At 42.2% G+C, this 20241-nt stretch overlaps 2 protein-coding genes across 3 annotated transcripts in view; one reads left to right on the top strand and one right to left on the bottom strand.

Annotated features, from left to right (window-relative positions):
* ITGB5 (integrin subunit beta 5) overlaps nt 1–2456 on the top strand; it is a 120757-nt gene extending 118301 nt beyond the window's left edge. The window contains exons 14-15 of the mRNA XM_042998988.1: nt 893–1059; nt 1722–2456. Of these exons, the coding sequence (XP_042854922.1) occupies nt 893–1059; nt 1722–1817 (263 nt within the window). The 3' untranslated portion in view covers nt 1818–2456. The remainder of the gene's footprint in view (nt 1–892; nt 1060–1721) is intronic.
* Nucleotides 2457–16711: 14255 nt separating this feature from the next.
* Nucleotides 16712–20241, bottom strand: part of UMPS (uridine monophosphate synthetase) — a 32478-nt gene continuing 28948 nt past the window's right edge. Inside the window, exon 6 of one of the 2 annotated variants that reach the window (XM_007098287.3) lies at nt 16712–17078. In XM_007098287.3, coding sequence (XP_007098349.1) covers nt 16909–17078 — 170 coding nt within the window. In that variant the 3' untranslated portion in view covers nt 16712–16908. The remainder of the gene's footprint in view (nt 17079–20241) is intronic. The other variant, XR_006207563.1, reaches the window with a different exon arrangement.

Here is a 20241-nt window from a genome sequence, read left to right as displayed (position 1 = left end):
GCAGACGGGGCTCTGGGTTAAACTGCCACGCTCAGCTCCTGGGCCACTGAGGAGGCCAAGCCTTAGTGCAGACATTGATAATTCTGCCTCATGCTTTGGACCCTGGGACTAATGGCCTTTTGCTTTGGAGTAATTAGGGTTTCTAGTATGACCCCTTTTATGCTTCCCTGGAGGGGGACAGGGGCGAGGAGAAAAGGTTTTGCTCCCTTCAATTTACAGCCTTGCAAACTGTTTTTCCAAATTGAGCCAGACCACATAATACGCCTTCTCTGGGCCAGCGGCAGAGGAAGTGCTGTGGTACCAGCCCAAGATGCATGCCTGTAAGAATGAGGCTTTGTTTCCAAGCGCTGTCTTTGTGGTTCTTTGAAAATAAGCACATTCGCTCCAAAGGGCCACACTCTGGGGTTACAAACGTTGGCTGGCCTCCAGCCCAGTCCTTGTGGATACGGCTTCATGAAACCTCCTGCCTGCCCAGTCTGCCTCTGAAACCATTTACATGGAGGCTGAGACACATCAAGTCTGGAGAGCGGAGAATGGGCCAGGCCGGCACACGTACACTCATGTAAGGGGAGGTGCTGCTGAGCACACAGTGCACCATGGCGTCTGGGAGAAAGGGGGGCGGCCACCAAGGGTCTCTTCTACATGTGGTCTTGGAACAGTCACCATCCCTCTTTGACTCTTCCCCTTTGTGTGCATTGGAGAAAATTTCCAGCACCCCCAGGTCTCCCAAAAGCAGCATGAGGATCTAAGAGAGAAGAGAGGGAAGGTGTTTGGTAGAAGGTGGAAGGAAGAGAGGCGCACCTGTTGTTCCAGATAGGCCTGACATTGTGGGGGAGGGGGGAGGGATGCTATTCTAGTGGCTTTGCTCATGGTTTCTCCTGGTCCCCTCCAGAGTGTGGAACTGCCCCCAATGCCACGACCATCCTCCTGGCTGTGGTTGGCAGTATCCTCCTGATTGGGATTGCGCTCCTGGCCATCTGGAAGCTGCTCGTCACCATCCATGACCGGAGAGAGTTTGCAAAGTTCCAGAGTGAGAGGTCCAGGGCCCGCTATGAAATGGTAAGCCAGTGGGGAGCCGGAAGTAAGAAAAAAAGTCAAGCTTAGAGATCTGGTTGAGGTCAGACAAGCTTTAAGGCCCACTAACATCTTTGGCATTGAAATCAAAGAGAGGTGGTGTGCACCCCATTCTAGAAGGTGAGAATGCACGGTCCAGAAGCACAGGGGGCTCTGTGTAGAGCCTCACGCCAGACCTAGCTCAGGACTCTTCTAGGGAAGAGGCGCTTGATGTAGCCTCAGAGAAAGAGTCTGGACAGTCCTAGAGCGACTGCAGACTCAGTAAATGAACTCAAGTTGTTAGAGTCTATGATAGCATCCATTTGTGCGAGTCTTGTCTCCCCAAGCAAATTGCATGCTCCTGAAGGACTGAGCAGCACAGGGAGCAGCACCCCTGAATCCCCACTTAGTTTCTGTTAAAGTTGGAAGGAACTTCACAGACCATCTGGCCAAGCCCGTCTGAGAGAGAAAGAGGGAATCTTAGAGACAGGGAGGGTCCTTCCCAGGGCATGACATGTGGAGGCAGGGATGGTCCTGCAGGACGGGGCTGCGACTGCCTGCGTGCTCCGCTTTCCGGGGTGACTGACTGAGGAAGGGCCTCTGACCCCTAGAGTGTGTGTTCAAATGAATGGACACACACGTGTCCTCTTGCCTTCTGTGTTCTGCAGGCTTCCAACCCTCTGTACAGAAAGCCCATCTCCACACACACTGTGGATTTCACCTTTAACAAGTTCAACAAACCCTACAATGGCACAGTGGACTGACAGCTCCTCCGAGGAGGGCCAGAGGGGGCTGACGATAAGTCGGAGACTGATACGCCCTGGACAGCTGCTCGACTGGATCACAGCTCCCTAGAGGGACAAGCAAAGACACCTTCCTGTGAGCCTGGGCCAGGAGCCCATTGCCTGCACAGGAAGGCAGCCAGTGTTCCACCTGGCTTCTGGGCCACAGGCACACCAGGCCGCCACCCCTCCAAGCCCAGGAAAGGCCTGGGACTTTGACACTCTCAGCTTTCCACACCACATCCAGCTTGCTGACTCGGGTGAGCTGCTGGGGGTCTAGGTTGTCTCTCCCTTCCAGGAAGGCTGAGCCTCCAGCCTGGCCAGAGGAGAAGGATCTTGGGAGTATCAGAGTGTGCAAAACCAACACGCGCTCTGGCTTTTGTCGTGTTGATCATTTTTGTACAAAATAAAAAGATCATGCATTTATGGTATAGTTCTGATTACTGCGAATTATCTGCCTGATGTCTGTCCTTGCACAGGGGTGTTGGTGATGGGATTATTGAGATGCCTGCCGAAGGCACATAGTTGCAGATGTCAGTTTTCCAATTCTGCCTGTGTTTGTTTAGTACTTTTGTAATGAAAGGGGAAAAGATTGTGATTGAAAGTAAAGATTAAACAAGACTTTGTGTTTGCCTGACGCTCTCTGTCACGCGCGTATTCCTATCCTGACGTGGTTTTAAGTGGTGCCCCGGTGGGGGGTTGAAAAGGCTGTGTACTTCCTCCGGGGACCCAGCAAGAGCCAATTCCCTATTCCAGACCAGGGCTCTTCAAACAGGGCCTCATGGGATGCCCGAGGGAGACCTAAGCCTATGCCTTTGGACCCTCCCAGTTTTGGTTAAAAGGAAGACTTCCAAGCTAGAAATTGTGAAAACCACACTGGCCTGCCTCCCCTGTTTCAAGGTGCTGAGGCTGGAAATGGATTGTGCACGTAAAGAAAGGTCAAGATGTGATTTCCACAAATAGTCACTCTCTACACCTTAATAAGAACAGGAAGCATCTGGGTGGCTCAGGTTGAGTGACTGACTTCGGCTCAGGTCATGATCTCGCGGTGCGTGGGTTCAAGCCCTGCGTCGGGATCTGTGCTGACAACACGGAGCCTGGAGCCTGCTTGGATTTTGTGTCTCCCTCTCTCTCTGCCCCTCTCCTGCTCACGCTCTCTCTCAAGAATGAATAAATGTTAAAAGAAAAAAAAAGAACAGTGCCTTCCCCGCTCAATTCCTATGTCCCAACCAGGCCTAAAGCACAAAACCCATTTCAGCTTTTTTTTTTTTTTCCCTGTAGACCCCTAAAGTTCCCTTAGGTTCCCATATCTGAGATAGAAGGGACCTGACAAATTATCTGATCCTATCCCCTATTTATGTAAGAGGAAGCTGTGAGAGAGGGGCAGTTGCTTGCCCAGACACGTGTCAGGAGGTCAACTGATGACAGCCAGAGTGTTGGCCTCCTAATACCTGCTCTTTCTTGTAGGATGTCTTTCACTGACCAGTTTTTTTTGCTCTTGGCATCACTTCAGGGCTATTAGGCTTTCACTCCAAATTCATCTGTTCTCAGCCTTGGACCAAATTCCCCTTCCTTCATTTTTAAAAAATGTTTATTATTTATTTTTGAGAGAGAGAGTGCACACGCGTGCGAGCTAGGGAGGGGCAGAGAGAGAGGGGGACAGAGGATCGGAAGGGGGGTCTGCTCTGATAGCGTCCAGCCGGATGTGGGGCTCGAACTTATCAACTGTGAGATCATGACCTGAGCTGAAGTTGGACACTCAATCGACTGAGTCACCAGGGCGCCCTGTACCGTTCTTTCATTTTGGCAAACACTAAGACAAGTGTCTGTCAGTAAATAGGGCCTATCACCTGGGGAAAATATGGACGGATTCTGAGTTTCCTTTGTTCTGTGTAGTTAGGATGAAACAGAGGCCTCGTGACTTGGTGAAGCTGCCTTAAAACCTTTTTGTAGTAAGTCCAAGTGTAAATAAATATATAAAATAAATGCATAAAATGGTGACTTTGAGATTCTAAATTGAGAAAAATATGATTTTGGAAGAAATTGGGTTTCTCTTCTGTTCAATTGTGGTTTCCTGGCGACAATCATCAACTTGTTGAAAGTCTTATTTTCTATCAGGCAGTTCTGTAAGGGCACTCAGTTCCTGAGCCCCACACTCTAAAGGATTACTTGCTCCTGGCGTCCACCTGACAGAGAAGTTAGGTCTATTTCATCTGTGACACCCACCGCTAGTGTGGGAGCCAGCTGCTCACAGCGCCCTGCTGCCCCCTGCTGGAAGCTCCTGGGACTAGCTATTTGGAGACCTGACTACTGACATTCTGACCCACTCCGTGATTCTTTTTTTTTTTTTTGTAGTGTTTATTTATTTTTGAGAGAGAGAGCATGAGCAGGGGAGGGGCAGAGAGCGAGCAAGACACAGAATCAGAAGCAGGCTCCCGGTTCTGAGCTTGCAGCACAGAGCCTGACGTGGGGCTTGAACCCACAAACTGTGAGAACATGACCTGAGGGAAGTTGGAGGCTCTACTGACTGGGCCACCCAGGCGCCCCCCAATTTGTGATTCTTATTCCTTTCCTTAGGCGGTGTGTCCATGCTGGTACCCTGCCCCGCCCCCACACACAGGCATCACCACCAGCACTCCTCCATTAATACAAATAATGGAGCAGGAGCTGGGGGTGGGCAGATGGTCACTGCCCTTTTGCCATTGCTGCGAAAGCACACAGATGGGAGTTCTCATGATTGCAGAGGGACCTGCAAAGAGCACCTGGCAGTCTCTGGAAAAGCTTCTCCTGGTATCTGGTTGGAAAGATGGTCAGGGATGCACTTGTTGGAAAGGAGGGGTGGGGGCTATTTGCCTTTGTAATTAATCTACACTGACTTAATATAGGTTTTCAAATGGTGCTTATCTTTATTGACTGATTTTAAACAACTTTTTCTAATCGCAAAAGTAATGCATGGAAAAGATGGAAAAATATAAAGATATCATAAAGAATCTTTTATAATTATACCAAGCAGGGGTAACTACTCCAGCTTTTGGTGTATGACTTCAGTCTTTTTCTGTATGTGTGTGTGTGTGTGTGTGTGTGTGTGTGTAAAATTTTCACCAAATTGGGATTCAACTATTGCCCTCTTTAATGTTTGTTTATTTATTTTGGGGAGAGAGAGAGGATCTGAAGAAGTTCTGTGCTCACAGCAGAGAGCCTGATGCTGGTCTCAAACCCATGAACCATAAGATCATGCCCTGAGCTGCAGCTGGACACAACCGACTGAGCCACCCAGGTGCCCCAACTATTGCCCTCTTTAAAAGGACCAGGGATCCTCATTCCACTTGTTTGACTAGTTCTTAAAGTAACTAACAGCCACCTCTTTGGGGGAAGAGACAGATGGGGTTTTTTTTTTAATTTGTTTAATTAGGACCAAAGCTTGAGGTTCATTATCATTAAACTGTTGGGCTGGGTTACAGGTAACAACAAACAGATGGGGAAATGGGAAGGGGGAAGGGGTCTTTTATCTCTGCTCCAGTATCACCTTTTAACTGGCTGGCTCCTCCCTCTCTTGAGAGGGCTTCCAGTGTGTTGGCTCCTGCCTGCTTCTGAGAAGGGCCATCCTGGGGCACTAGGCCGCTGGTGGGTGCTTTGTGACTGGCTGAGAGGGTCAGTGGTGAAGAGGAGGAAGCTGGCAGTGCTCAGATGAAACTCAGGAGGAGGTAAGTGTTGGACCTGTGTCTGAGGCACCAAGGAATGCTGGGTGGTGCGTGTTGGGCCAGCACTGAAAATGCAGACCGGGAGCAAGGGCCGAGCAGTTTCTCTGCTTAGGCTTGTCTCGTAGCTGCACTCCAACAGCTGTGGCTTTTAGCATGGCTGGGAATGAGACCTTCTGGTCCCTCTCATTCGGGGCAGCGGGCTGAGGCCTTCGGTTTCTCCCACCTGGCTTCTGTCCTTCCCCCCCCCCCCCCCCCTGCTCAGGGCTCCCGATGTCTTAGGACCTGGCTCCATTCAGGCCTTAGCCCCTCCAGGGAGGATGGGAAGTGGAGGGGGAGGAGAGATGGGGAGAGATGGTGGTGTTGGCAGGGAGAGCCGTGTCTGTAGAGCCCCCCTTCTCAGCTCCCAAGGCCCCTCCTGGTGAGGTCGCGTTTGTGGGAGGAACTCTTGGATGGTCACCGCCCATCAGCCTGACAGCAGCCTCTGAGATGGTTGGGTGATGTGTCCCAGTGAGAAGGTCTTCATATCCAATTTATTTCTCTTAAGAGTTCAATGCCAGGAAGTTCTGATGCTTCATTTTGTCATATGATGGGACCTGGTCTGTCTGGATATCTTGATTGTCAGGAAGCTGGAAACTAAATGCAACAAAATATAACCTGCCTCTGGTTCTTACTGAGATCCTTGACCTCTTCCCTGAACTGTCTTCTCTGCTGCCCCCTCCTCACACCTTTCCTCCCTCCACACACACTTTTGGATCCTTCTGACCATGTCCTTCTGTGTCATTTCTTCATCTGAAGAGCCTCACACCTTGGTGCATAAAGGCAAGATCTAAACTGTAAGTAACCATAAGCCCTAACTTTCTAGGATAGGAGGATACTTTACTTTTTTGTTCTGGTGACTACTACTGACCCCTTGTCAGAATAATGCATATAAAATATATAAATAGGTAACATATAAAAAAGTCTGGACCTACTTATCAGGGCAACTGGTTGCCATTTACCATCTTAGTTTGACTCCAGAAACACCCTGGAAGGCTCACCAATTAAAACTTTGTTGGTCTTAACCTGCTTCAAATAGCAAACCCCTGAGACTAACAGCAGCCTCTCCTCATTTGACACTCACAATAGGCCCACATGGTGTTCAGGGAAGGCATTTCCTCATTTTACAAAAGAGGAAATTGAGGTCAGTCACCCCTGGGGCGAGTGTTAGACCCCAGCTCAGGGACCCCTTCTCTGGTTTGATGATTTTCCATCCATACTGCACCTTCTGGAAAATGTGTGACTGGCTTCTTATCCTAGAGCTCACATATAAGTGAAATCATATGGTATTTGTCTTTTTTTACTTATTTCACTTAGCACAATACCCTCTAGATCCATCCATGTTGTCACAAATGGCAAGATCTCATTCTTTTTAATGGCTGAGTAATATCCCACTATATGTGTGTGTGTGTGTGTGTGTGTGTGTGTGTGTGTGTGCGCGCGCGCGCACACCATATCTTCTTTATCCATTCATCTATCAATGGATTCTTGGGCTGCTTCCATAACATGGCTATTGTAAATAATGCTGCAGCAAACATAGAGATGCATATATATTTTTAAATTAATGTTGTCATTTTCTTTAGATAGATTTCCAGAAGTGGAATTACTGGTTTATATGATATTTCCTTTTTTTCTTTTTTCTTTTTCTTTTTCTTTTCTTTTTTCTTTTTTTCTTTTTCTTTTTTTTTTTTTTTTTTTTTTTTGAGGAATCACCATTCAGTTTTCCATAGTGGCTGCACTAGTTTGCATTCCCACCAACAGTGCACAAGGTTTCACTTTTCTCCCCATTCTCACCAACACTTGTTATTTCTCATCTTTTTGATACTAGCCACTCTTATAGGTATGAGGTGACACCTCATTGTGGTTTTTATTTGCGTTTCCCTGATGTTTAGTGATGTTGAGCATCTTTTCATGTGTCTGTTAGCCATCTGTGTGTCTTCTTTGGAAAAATGTCTATTCAGGGTTTCTGTCCAATTTTTAATCAAGTGTTTTTTTCTTGGTATTTAGTCGTATGAGTTCTTACTATATCTTGTATATTAACCCCTTATCAGATATATCATTTGCAAATACTTTCTCTTATTCAGTAGGTTGCCTTTTCATTTTGTTGATGGTTTCCTTTGCCATGCAAAATCTTTTTATTTTGGTGTAGTCCCAATAGTTCATATTTGCGTTTCTTTCCCTTGCCAGAGGAGACATCCATAAATAGGTTGCTAAAGGCAGTGTCCAAGAGATTACTGCCTATGTTTTCTTTTAGAAGTTGTATGGTTTCAGGTGTCACGTTTGGGTTTTTAACCCTTTTTGAGTTCATTTTTGGGTATGGTGGAAGAATGTGGTCCAGTTTCATTCGTTTGCATGGAGCTGTTTTCCCAACACCACCTATTGAAAAGACTCTTTTCCCCATCATATACCCCTGCCTCCTTTGTTGTAGATTAATTGATAATATAGGTGTGGGTTTATTTCTAGGCTCTCTATGCTCACATATCCATTGATCTATGTGTCTGCATTTGTGGCAGAACCCTACCATTTTGATTACTACAGTGCTGTAGTATGTCTTGAAATCTGAGATTGTGATACCTCCAACTTTGTCCTTTTTCAAGATTGCTTTGGCTATTCAGGGTCTTTGGTTTCACACAAATTTTAGGATTTTGATAAAATTTGGTATTTTGATAGAGATTGCTTTGGGTGATTATGAACATTATAATGATATTAATTGTCCCAAACCATGAGCATATAATAGCTTTTCATTGGTTTATGTCAAAATCTTTAATTTCTTTCATCAGTGTCTTACAGTTTTCAGAATACAGGCCTTTCACTTCCTTAAATTTATTCCTAGGTAATTTGTTTTGGTGTAATTGTAAATTTTCCTTAATTTCTCTTTCTGCTACTTCATTATTAGTGTATACAAATGCAACAGATTTCTGTGCCTTAATTTTGTATCCTTCAACCTTACTGAATTCATTTATCAATTCTAATAGTTTTTTTGGTGGAGTCTTTAGGGTTTTCTACATATAAGTATTGTGTCATCTGCAAAGAGTGAGGTTTACTTCTTCCTTACCATCTTGGATGCCTTTTATTTCTTGTCTGTTGTGGCTAGGACTTCCAGTACTATGTCGAATAAAAGTGGTGAGAGTGGACATCCTTGTCTTGTTCCTGACCTTAGAGGAAAAGCTTTCCATTTTTCAACATTGAGTGTGATGTTAGCTGTATGTTTTTCATATAGAGCCTTTGTTATGTTTAAGTATGTTCCCACTAAACCTATTTTGTTGAAAATTTTATCATGAATGGATGTATTTTGTCAAATGCCTTTTCCGTATCTACTAAGATGATCGTATGTTTTTTATCTTTCCTCTTGTTAATGTGATATATCATGTTGGTAGATTTGTGAATATTGAACAACTCTTGCATCCTTGGACTAAATCCCACTTGATCGTGGTGAATGGTATATTTTAAGAATTGTTGAATTCATTTTGCTAATATTTTGTTGAGAATTTTGCATCTATTTTCATTTAAGATATTGGCCTGTAGGTGTTTTTGTTTTTGTTTTTGATTAGGGCACTGTCTTTGTCTGGTTTGGGTATCTGGGTTATGCTGACCTCACAGAATGAATTTGGAATTTTTTCTTCCTCTTCTATTTTTTGAAATGCTTTGAGAAGAGTAAATGTTAACTCTTTAAATGTTTGGTAGAATTCACCTGTGAAGCCACATCTCGTCCTGGGCTTTTGTTTGTTGGAAAAGTTTTAATTATTGATTGAATTCATTACTACCAGTAAGTCTATTTAAATGTTTTATTTTTTATTGATTCAGTTTTAGAACATTGTATGTTTCTAGGAATTTATCCATTTCTTCTAGGTGGTCCAATTTGTGGGATATAATTTTTTGTAGTGGTCTCTTATAATCCTTTGTATTTGTGTTGTCACATGATTATTATTTCTCTTCCTTCATTTCTGATTTTGAGTCCTCTCATTTTTCCTTGATGAGTCTGGATAAAGGTTTATCAATTTTGTTCATCTTTTCAAAGAACCAGCTCTTGGTTTCATTGGGGTTTTGGGGTTTGTGTGTGTGTGTGTGTGTGTGTGTGTGTGTGTGTGTGTGTTTTATCTCTATTTCATATATTTCTGCTCTAATCTTTATTATTTCCTTGCTTTTATTATCTTTGGGCTTTGTTCTTATTTTTCTAGATCCTTTAGGTATAAGGTTAGGTTGTTTGAGATTTCTCTTGTTTCTTGACGTAGGCCTATAACACTTTAAACTTTCCCCTAGAACTTCTTTTGCTGTGTCCCAAAGATTTTGGACAACTGTGTTTTGTTTCCATGTATTTTTAAATTTCCCTTTTGATTTCTTCCTTGACACATTCATCGTTTAGTAGCATGTTGTTTAGCCTCCCTGTGTGTTTTTCCAGATTTTTTTCTTGTAATGGATTTCTAGTTTCATACTGTTGTGGTCAGAGAAGATGCTTGATATGACCTAAACCTTCTTAAATTTGTTGAGACTTGCTTTGGGCTTATCATTTGATTATCCTAGAGAATGTTCCATGTGCACTTGAATGTGTATTCTGTTCTTGGATGGAATGTTTTGTATATATGTTAGGTCCATCTGGTCTAATGTATTGTTCAAAGCCATTGCTGCCTTGTTGATTTTCTAGCTGGATGATCTATCCATTGATGTAAGTAAGGTGTTAAACTCCCCTACTATTATTGTACTGGTGTCAGTTTCTCCCTTTATGTCCACTAATGTTGGCTTCAGGTATTAGGTGCTCCTAGGTTGTATGCATAGATATTTACAATTATTATATCCTCCTCTTGTTGGGTTAATCCCTTTATCATTATGTAGTGTCCTTCTTTGTCTCTTGTTACAGTCCGTTTTAGACGAGATCAGGCACGTTCAAGGTGGTATGGCTGTAGACTGTTACAGTTGGTTTTAAAGTCTATTTTGTCTGATAGAAGTATCGCTACCCTGCGCCACCCCCCACCTTCCATTTGCATATGTTTTTTCCATCCCTTCACTTTCAGTCTGCATGTGTCTTTAGGTCTGCAATAAGTCTTTTGTAGGCAGCAAATAGATTATTATTATTTTTTTATCCATCAGTCATCCTTTGTCTTTTGATTGGAACATTGAGTCCACTTACATTTAAAGTAATTATTGGTAGGTTTATACTTATTGCTGTTTTGTTAATTTGTCTTCTGATTGTTTTTGTAACTTCTCCGTTTCTTTCTTTATTTCTTGCTCTCTTCCCTGTGGTTTGATGGTTTGTGTTGATGTTTTGCTTGCATTCCCTTCTTTTTACTTTTGTGTGTCTATTACAGGTTTTTGATATGTGGTTACCATTGGGTTCATGTACAACATCTTATAGTAGTCTTTATTCAGTTGATGGTCATTTAAGTTCTAACACATTCTAAGATCACCAAATTTCTACTCCCCCCACCTCCATGTTCTATGTATGTCATCTTTAACATTTTACCTTGTTCATCTCTTGACTAATTTTTGTGGGTATAATTGATTTTATCACTTTGATGTTTTAACCTCCATACTGGGTTTATAAGTGATTAATCTACCTTTACTATAGGTTTGCTTTTACCTGTGAATTTCTTTCATAATTTTCCTCTATTTACAGCCTTTTCCTTCCACTTAAAGTATCTCCTTTAATGTTTCTTTTAAGGCTAGTTTAGCGGTGATGAGCTCTTTTAGCTTTTGTTTGTTTGGGAAACTCTATCTTACCTTCTAATATGAATGATAAACTTGCTGGGTAGAGTATTGGTTATTGAGTTTTTGTTTTTTTTCTTTTCAGTATTTTGAATATATCATGCCACTCCCTTCTGGCCTGCAAAATTTCTGCTTTAAAGTCAGCTGATACCTTTATGGGGTTTCTCTTGTATGTAACTCTTTTCTCTTGCTGCTCTTGAAAATCTCTTTATCACTATTTTTTTGCCATTTAAATTATTATGTGTCTTGGAGTGGACCTCCTTGGGTTAATTTTGCTGGGAGCTCTCTGTGATTCCTTGATCTGGATGTTTGTTCCTGTCCCCAGATTAGAGAAGTTTTCAGCTATTATTTCTTAAAATAAATTTTCTGTGTCCTTATCTCTCTCTTCTCCTGGGATCCCTATAATGCAAATGTTATTATACTTGATGGTGTTGCTGAGTTCCCTTACCCTATTCTATTTTTTTTTTTATTATGTTTAGTTTTGCTTTTCAGACTGGTTGTTTTCCTTATACTGTTTCCCAGATCACTGATCCATTTTTCTGTACCCTCTAATCTGCTATTGATTCCCTCTAGTATATTTTTTAATTTCAGTTATTGAATTCTTCAGCTCTGACTTGTTTTTTAAATCTTCTATTTCTTTGTTGAAGTTATGAGCTCATATACTCTTTTCTCAAGTCCAGTGAGTATCTTTATGACCATTACTTTGAGTTATCAGGCATGTTGTTTACCTCCATTTTATTTAGCTCCTTTACTATGATTCTTGTCTTGTTCTTTCATTTGAGACATATTCCTGTATCTCCTCATTTTATCTAATTCTGTGTTTGTTTCTATGTATTCAGTAAGTCAGCTACAGCTCCTGGTCTTAAAAGTAGTATCTTTTTTGTAGAAGTCCTGTGTCATCTTGTAGTGCAATCCCCGCTGGTCACCAGCACCAGGTGCTCCTGGGGTATCCCCTGTGTGGGCTGCATGTGCCCTACTGTGTGTGGCTGAGCCATGGTGGCCTTCAGCCCAGCCAGCTGCAATGACCTGCTTTGTCTGCTGTGGGTGCACTGCACAGGGTTTGATCTCCATGCTGTTGAGAAGCCTGTTTGAGGCTACCACTTTGGGCTCATTAGCAGGTAGGGCTAACAGTCAGACTTGCTGTCTGCAATTAGCTTTTCTGTCACACCTGGGGCAGGTCTTGCTCCCTTCCTGTTTAACTGAAAGGCTCTCGTTGGTGGGCAGAGCTAGCCATCAGACTCACTGTCTGCAGTTGGCACGTCTGCCACAGTCAGGCAGCCATTTCTTTTAGAGAGATTACTGAAAGCACCCAGAGGGGAGGACTGGGAAGGCTGATTCTTGGTGGAATAAAATTTTTGTCTTCCTGGTAACCAGGGGTAGGTCTTGGAGAGCTGCAACACATCGTTAAGCTACCGTTGCATAACAAACCACCTCAGAATCCCATGGCATACAATAATAAGCATTTATTATTATGCTTATAAATCAGCTGGGTCTCCTGTGGAAGGTTGGTGTGGGCTCCACTCTACTTTTTTCTTACTCAATATCTACACTAGCAAGTGAGATGCACTGAGCCTGTGCCTTTTAAAGGGCCCGTCAGGTGGAAGCTGGTGGCGCAGAGGTAGAGTGGGTGTATCTAGCCAATAGAACTGGGATCTGCTAGTAGCTGAAGTGGTGACTTGGAATCTTAGGAAATCTCAGAATCTTAGGGAACTGAAATTGGAAGCCCCTTAGAGATCATCTAATCCAATCACCCCATTTCACAGATGAAGAAATTGAGGACCAATGAGAAATGATTTGCACAAGGCTGCAGAAGAGCTAATTACAAGCAGAGTTTAGGATGAGAATCCCTGTCTCTTGACTAACAATTTGGTATTTTTGTTATACTCTTTACCCCCTTTCTATAGAGGTAGATACATTCAGCTTTTTTACCCCTTTATGTCTATATGTAGATTTGCAGCTATATGTATATTCTTTCATCATTTAATCAACCAAGTATTTCTTGCATACAGGAAGTGCACCAGACTATCACTATCCTGGTCATCATGGAACTTAGTTTTTAGACTTTGAAAAGGACTTCCATACCATCATAAGAGACATCAGCCAGATTTTCCTTCCTATCAGCCTCAAGAGACATGTTCTTCCAGGAAGATACTGAATCTTCTCAGGATTGGATAGAAAGTACCAAACTAAAGTGGCGATTGTATTGTATCCTTTTGCAATTCTATTCTAATATCTAGATGTAGACACTGAGTCTGAGTCCTAAAGTACCCTGTGAACAGGAAGCCTAAGAAACACTTACAACTGGCTGCTACCACCTGACAGGGGATCATATGGCTGGGCTCAGATTATTGGTTATGGCCGTCTTCTCCTCTTGGGGCCCCCATGTGTCACTACCTGTCTCCAGGCTTCCAGTGTTAAAGGTAACAGTCTGCTACTGGTCTGATTTTTTTTTTTTTTTTTTTTTTTTTTAGTAATCTTTATCCTAGAAATTCAATAATTTTCATAGGATATGCCTAAGTCTATGCCTTTGTCCATAACTCCTGCCTAGAACTTAGTGGGCTCTTTTAATCTGCAAACTCAAGTATTTGTTCAAACTAGAGAGGTCAGTTATTTCTTTTTTTTTTTTTTTTTTTTAACGTTTATTTATTTTTGAGACAGAGCATGAACAGGGGAGGGGCAGAGAGAGAGGGAGACACAGAATCGGAAGCAGGCTCCAGGCTCCGAGCTGTCAGCCCAGAGCCCGATGCAGGGCTCGAACTCACGGACCACGAGATCGTGACCTGAGTCCAATTCGGACACTTAACCGACTGAGCCACCCAGGCGCCCCCAAGAGAGATCAGTTATTTTAAAATGATTGCCTCTCCTCCCAGTTTTATTGCTGCATCTGTCTTCTAAGGCTGTCATCTACTCCCTTACTACTTCCATTTTTTTGTCTCCTTGTTCTGAATTTTAATGGTTTCTTCCACTTGCTCTTCCAGCCCATGAATGTAGTTCTCAATATTATCATACCATCTTTAAAATTTTCCATCCCACTTTCAAATTCAAAACTAAAATTATTTAAGTTCTCCCAAAACTCAGGTCTCGTTTTTGGTACTTTGGTCTCTGAAGTGTGGTGTTTCCTGGGGCAGCTCACTCTTACCAGAAGCCTTGTGTGAACATTCAGAAAGTTTGCTGGGCCCCATCCCAAGTACAGAGAGTATTGCAATGAATCCAAGATTGAATCCCAGCTCTCTTGGAGCTACTATGGGTGGTTTTTTTTGCTTTCCTCCCCAGGTTGCTGGATTTCCTCACTTTGTCTACCCTTGGCTCTGTACACCTTGAGAGGTGGGGCAGATGCTCCTAGAACAGCAAACCTGTGGCTGGTAGGAGGCCTACAGACTTCTAAGGGCCAGCACTACAGTAACTAGGATAATCTCTGTCAGAAACCTCAGTTCCTCCCTAGCCAAGGAAAATCCAGTTGACCCGCTGGGGTGTACACACACACACACACACACACACTCCTCCACAAGTCCTGAGCCTCCTCACTATTGTTCCTTCTTCTACCTTAATGGAGACAATACCTGGCACCTGTTCTCTTCTTTGGAGATATTGGCAGAGCCTGTAATCATGCTTCTAGGCCTTACCTGAATGAACCCAGCAGCCATTTTCTTCAGAGAGATGGGTGAATGGGAGTTGAGAGGAAGTAACATTGAAGGTGCCTTCTGTCAGTCCCTAGGGGCTACGTTAGGCGACTTTTCCTAGAGGTAACTACAATCAATGATTAAGGTTGAGTTGGGACTGAGACTCCAGGACTGTGTTAGCCACAAGCTGCAGTGAGTGGATTTTGTTACCATCCTGGGTCTATACTCCTGTAGCTGAACAGTAAGGGAGCCAGACCAGATTTCTTAGGTACTTCCAGCACTACAAAGCAATTGGCTTATGCATTACTAAATGCCTAGAATACTGGAAGAAGCCAGGGGATAGAATTCTCCACTCCATTAGTCTTACACGTGTTCTGTGAAGGCTGTTCCCTTTTGTTACTAGGACAGGTTATAATGCTCAGTACTTATGCTCCGTAAATATGCCTTGACTAAGAAAGGGCTACATGATCTAATGTCTCCAAAATACTTCCAAGCTGAAAAGTACTCTCATAGTTCCTGAGATAGCCAAGTTATTTATCTGAATCAGTTTGTGTTCCAAAGTTTTATGAGTCCGGGTGGGGTTTTTGCTTAGATAAAAGGCCTGCAAAACCGCTGGGCTTATTCTCAAACATCAGAATCACAGGAAGCACTTGTTAGAAATGCCTTACCCCAAATCTGAGGCAGCATCTCTGGTGGAGCCCAGAATTTGCATTTTAAATGCATGGTCAGGGCCTCTAATTTCATTACCTAGTGGGTCTTGGATGAGCTTCAGTAGAAGAGGCAGTGCTAGTATACTGATGTGGCCAGAGCTTATACCTGTGAAGGCCGGGTGTAGGTGACCCAGCGGGAATGGGACACCCCAAGATGTCTCATTGTATCTGAAAAACATATCTTACCAGTTCAGTAGTTCTTAGCATGCTTCTCAACACGCTGATGGATTAAGGACGGAGAGCCTTCAGCTGCAACTGCCACACTGACCCTCCTAAACAAGACCTTGAACATACAGGGTGGGGCCACCTGTTTCAAAATGGGCATCTGAGCTCGTACCCTTTACTCCCAAGACTGTTCCTGAAAAGATGAAAAGAAATATATAGAATGGGGGCAAATCTCTGTCACTACTGGAAAAGAGGGATCGTGCAGAAACTCAGAAGAACTGGTGGGAAAAATAGTGTATCTGGGACCAGAGAGGGGCTGCTCAACTGGTTATGGCACATGCGTGCAGGTGGGGCCTGTGAAGGTGCATGTCCCTGGCCCTACCTCAGTGGAAACCCAGAAATGTTGGTAACAGCGTCAGCTCTGTTGCTGGGCTCCTTTCTATTTCTGGTGAAGGCAGACTTTCTTGTCCAGGGTAGTTGGGATAATTGTGCAGGATCTGAGCAAACCTTCAAATGGAACCTTAGATGTCTTGACTATTGTCTTTAAACAAATGAAAGAGCAGCTCGTCCACTTGTAATCCAATAAGGCATGAGGAAGCTCTGCCTGCTTCAGCACAGGTCCATAACTGCTGCCTGTGACCGAAATGAAAGCCAGATATTGGCTTCAGGGTTGCAGTTACCATCACCTTCCCCACTTCCTATTTCCCTATGGATACCTCGACTATCACTTTTAAATAGAAAAGGAGAACAGCAAATATTTAAATATTATTTGGGCATCACATAAGGCACATGAAATACTACAACGGTTTGGGCCTTTTGATGTCTTAAAATTTTTGTGTCACAACAATTAAAAGAAAGTCTGATCTTTCAAATATGAAAGATCCCAACACAAGCAGGACTGTGACTGCCTAACCAACATCAATCTCAATAAAAAAAAAGCTTGAAAATAAATTTATTATAGTAACAACGCAGTGATTACTCATCATTCAGTATTTCCTAAAGACTGTTAGAAATCCAGAAGTCACTCCAACACAGAACCCATGAAAGAATCCAATCCATTAAATGCTGCTTATTATTTCACGCCACGCTTCTCAGGAGTCCATGTATCTTCAAGGTCTTCACAAACATGTATCCAAGACACTCAAATTCCAAGTCTACTCAAATAAGCTTCCCAAGCAGCTTTTCGGTACAACTCAGCTGCTTCCAGACGATTTGATGACATTATTATGCCCCGGCCTACAATGATGATATCAGATCCTCGTTTGCCAATAACTTCTTGTGGGCTATTATACTGTTGGCCAAGATTATCCCCTGCAAAAACACCAAAGTCACTGTTCGTTAATAACACATTAAAAAAAAAAAAATCAAGAAACTGATCATGACTTTTCTGAAAAAGTACCTAACCAATTTTTTTTTTAATATGAAATTTGTCAAGTACCTAGCCAATTTTAAATCAGTATGTGCCATTGCTTTCCATGCCCCTGCTGGACAGCAAGTGAGTAAAAGCAGGTGAAGTGACTCTTTGGATAGGCCAGAGACCCCCAGGGCAGAGAACGATGCTAGCCAACTCCTCTTCAATGTCTAATTTTAGAGCATTTATAGGTTAACAGTATCAAAAAACCATAAATCTTCTATGTTGCCAAAAAAAGTTCGTTACCAAAATAGCAAACCCAATAAAAACTGACCTTGCAATCAGACATTTATAGTATACGTCTTAGAATCACTGTGACACGGTTGAAAAATTCCTCACAAACCTCTAATCTGACCACAGCCAAAGTGAGCCTTTCTGCACCCATTAAGTACCAGGTTATGTACAAATCCCAATTCTTAGTTTTGACTACTGCCTTTCTTACTCTATCACAATTTGTTTTAACTTGGTTTTTTTTCATGTTTGTTTATTTATTTTGAGAGAGAAAAAAGAATGAGTGGGGGAGGGGCATAGAGGGAAAGAGAGACTCTCAAGCAGGTTCCAGACTGTCAGCAGAACTTGATGTGGAGCTTGATCTCATGAATTATGAGATCATGACCTTAGCAGAAATCAGGAGTTGGAGGCTTAAGCAACTGGGCCACCCAGGCACCCCAATAATTTGTTTCTTAGTTAAGTATAATTATACAGAATATCCTAGTATTCAGGTGTACATCATAGTGATTCGATATTTTTATACATTAGGAACTGATCCCCAAAATAAGTCGTTACTATCAGTCACCATATAGTTATTACAATATTGACTATATCTATACATTACATCTCCGTGGTTTATTTTATATCTAGAAGTTTACCTCTTAATCCCCCCTTCACCTATTTCATCCATTCCCCAACTGCTCCCTCAACTAGTAACTAACACTTTGTTTCCTGTATCTATGAGTTTGTTTCTGCTTTGTTTGGTTTGATTTTTCAAGATTCTAATATAAGTGAAATCATCAGGTACTGGTCTTTGACCTATTTCACTTGGCATAATACCCTCAGTATGTCGCAAATAGCAAGACTTCACCTTTTTTTCCCATTATAGATATATATCACACCTTTCTCCATTCATCTATTGATGGATACTTAGGTTGCTTCCTTATCTTGGCTATTGTAAATAATGCAGCAATGAATATATGGGTGCATATATCTCTTCAAACTGGGATTTTTTTCCTTCTGATAAATACCCAGAACTAGAATTCCTGGATTGTATGACAGCTTTATTTTTAATTTTTTGAGAAACCAGTACTGTTTTCCACCATGGCTGTACCAATTTACATTCCTACTAACACTAGTGGACTAGGGTTCCCTTTTCTCCACAACCTGGTGAACACTTGTTATTTCTTGTCTTTCTGATATTAGCTACTCTGACTGGCATGAGGTATTATCTCATTATGGTTTTGATTTGTATTTTCCCTGATGATTAGTGATGCTGATATTTTTTCGTCTACCTGCTGACCACTATCTACCTGTCTCCTTTGGGAAAATGTCTATTCAAGTCGTTTGCCCATTTTTTAATACAATGTTTAAGTTCTTTATATATTTTGGATATTAACCTTTTATTCTTATCTGATATAGGACTACTTGTAAATTCCTTCTCCCATTCAATGGGTACCTTTTATTTGATGGTTTCCTTCACTGTCCAAAAACTTTTTAGTTGGATGCAATCCCATTTATTTTAGTTTTTGTTGCCCTTGCCTAAGGAGACCTGTCAAAAATATAGTGCTAAAAGAGCTTACTGCCTATGTTTTCTTCTAGTTTTATAACTTCAGGTCTCACATTCAAGTTTAATACGTTTTGAATTTATTTTTGTATGATTTAAGAAGTGGTCCAGTTTCATTCTTTTCCATGTAGCTGTACAGTTTTCTCAGCACCACTTATTAAAAAGACTATTGGGGCACCTGGGTGTCTCGGTCAGTTAAGCATCTGACTTTGGCTCAGGTCATGATCTCACAGTTCATGGGTTCGAGCCCCGCATTGGGCTCTGTGCTGACAGCTCAGAGCCTGGAGCCTGCTTCAGATTCTGTGTCTCCCTCTCTCTCTGCCCCCTCCCCTGCTCACACTCTGTCTCTCTCTAAAATAAACATTATGGGGCACCTGGGTGGCTCAGTTAATTAAGTGTCTGACTTGCGCTTAAGTCATGATCTCATGGCTTGTGAGTTCGAGCCCCGCGTCGGGCTCTCGGAGCCTGGAGCCTGCTTCAGATTCTGTGTCTCCCTCTCTCTTGGCCCATTCCCCAGCTCACACTCTGTCTCTCTCTCTCAAAAACAAACATTAAAAAATAAATAAACATTTAAAAAAATAATAAAAAGACTATCTTTTCCCCATTGTGAATTCTTGTCTCCTTTGTCATAGGTTGACGAGGTTAAGAGTGGCTTTATCTTTGGGCTCTCCCTTCTGTTCCATTCATCTATGTGTCTGTTTCTATGCCAATAACATACTACTTCAATTACTATAGCTTTGTAATCAGGAAGCATAAGACTTCCAGCTTTGTTCCTCTTCCTCAAGACTGCTTTGGCTATTCAAAGTCTTTTGTGGTTCTATACAAATTTTAGGATTCTTTGTTCTAGTTCTGTAAAAAATATCACTGGTATTGATGGAGATTGTACCGAATCTGTACATTGCTTTGGGTAGTATGGACATTTTATAATTCTTTAAATCCATGAGCACATAATACTTTACATTTGTATCATCTTCAAATCTTTCACCAATGTCTTAACAGTTTTCAGAGTACAGGTCTTTGACTTCCTTGGTTAAATTTATTCCTAGGTATTTTATTTCTTTGGATGCAATTGTAAATGGGTTTTCTTCTCTTTCTGATAGCTTATTATTAGTACATAGAAACACAACTCATTTCTGCATGTTAATTTTGTATCCTGCAACTCTACTGAATTCATTTATTCTAGTAATTTTTTGGTGGACTCTCAGATTTTCTGTAGAGACATACCTTGTTTTACTGCATTTCACTTTACTGTGCTTTGCACATACTGTTTTGTTTTGTGTTGTTTT

Source organism: Panthera tigris, chromosome C2, assembly GCF_018350195.1.
Source record: "Panthera tigris isolate Pti1 chromosome C2, P.tigris_Pti1_mat1.1, whole genome shotgun sequence".
Lineage (NCBI taxonomy): Eukaryota > Metazoa > Chordata > Mammalia > Carnivora > Felidae > Panthera > Panthera tigris.
This window is presented reverse-complemented; position numbering and strand designations above follow the sequence as displayed.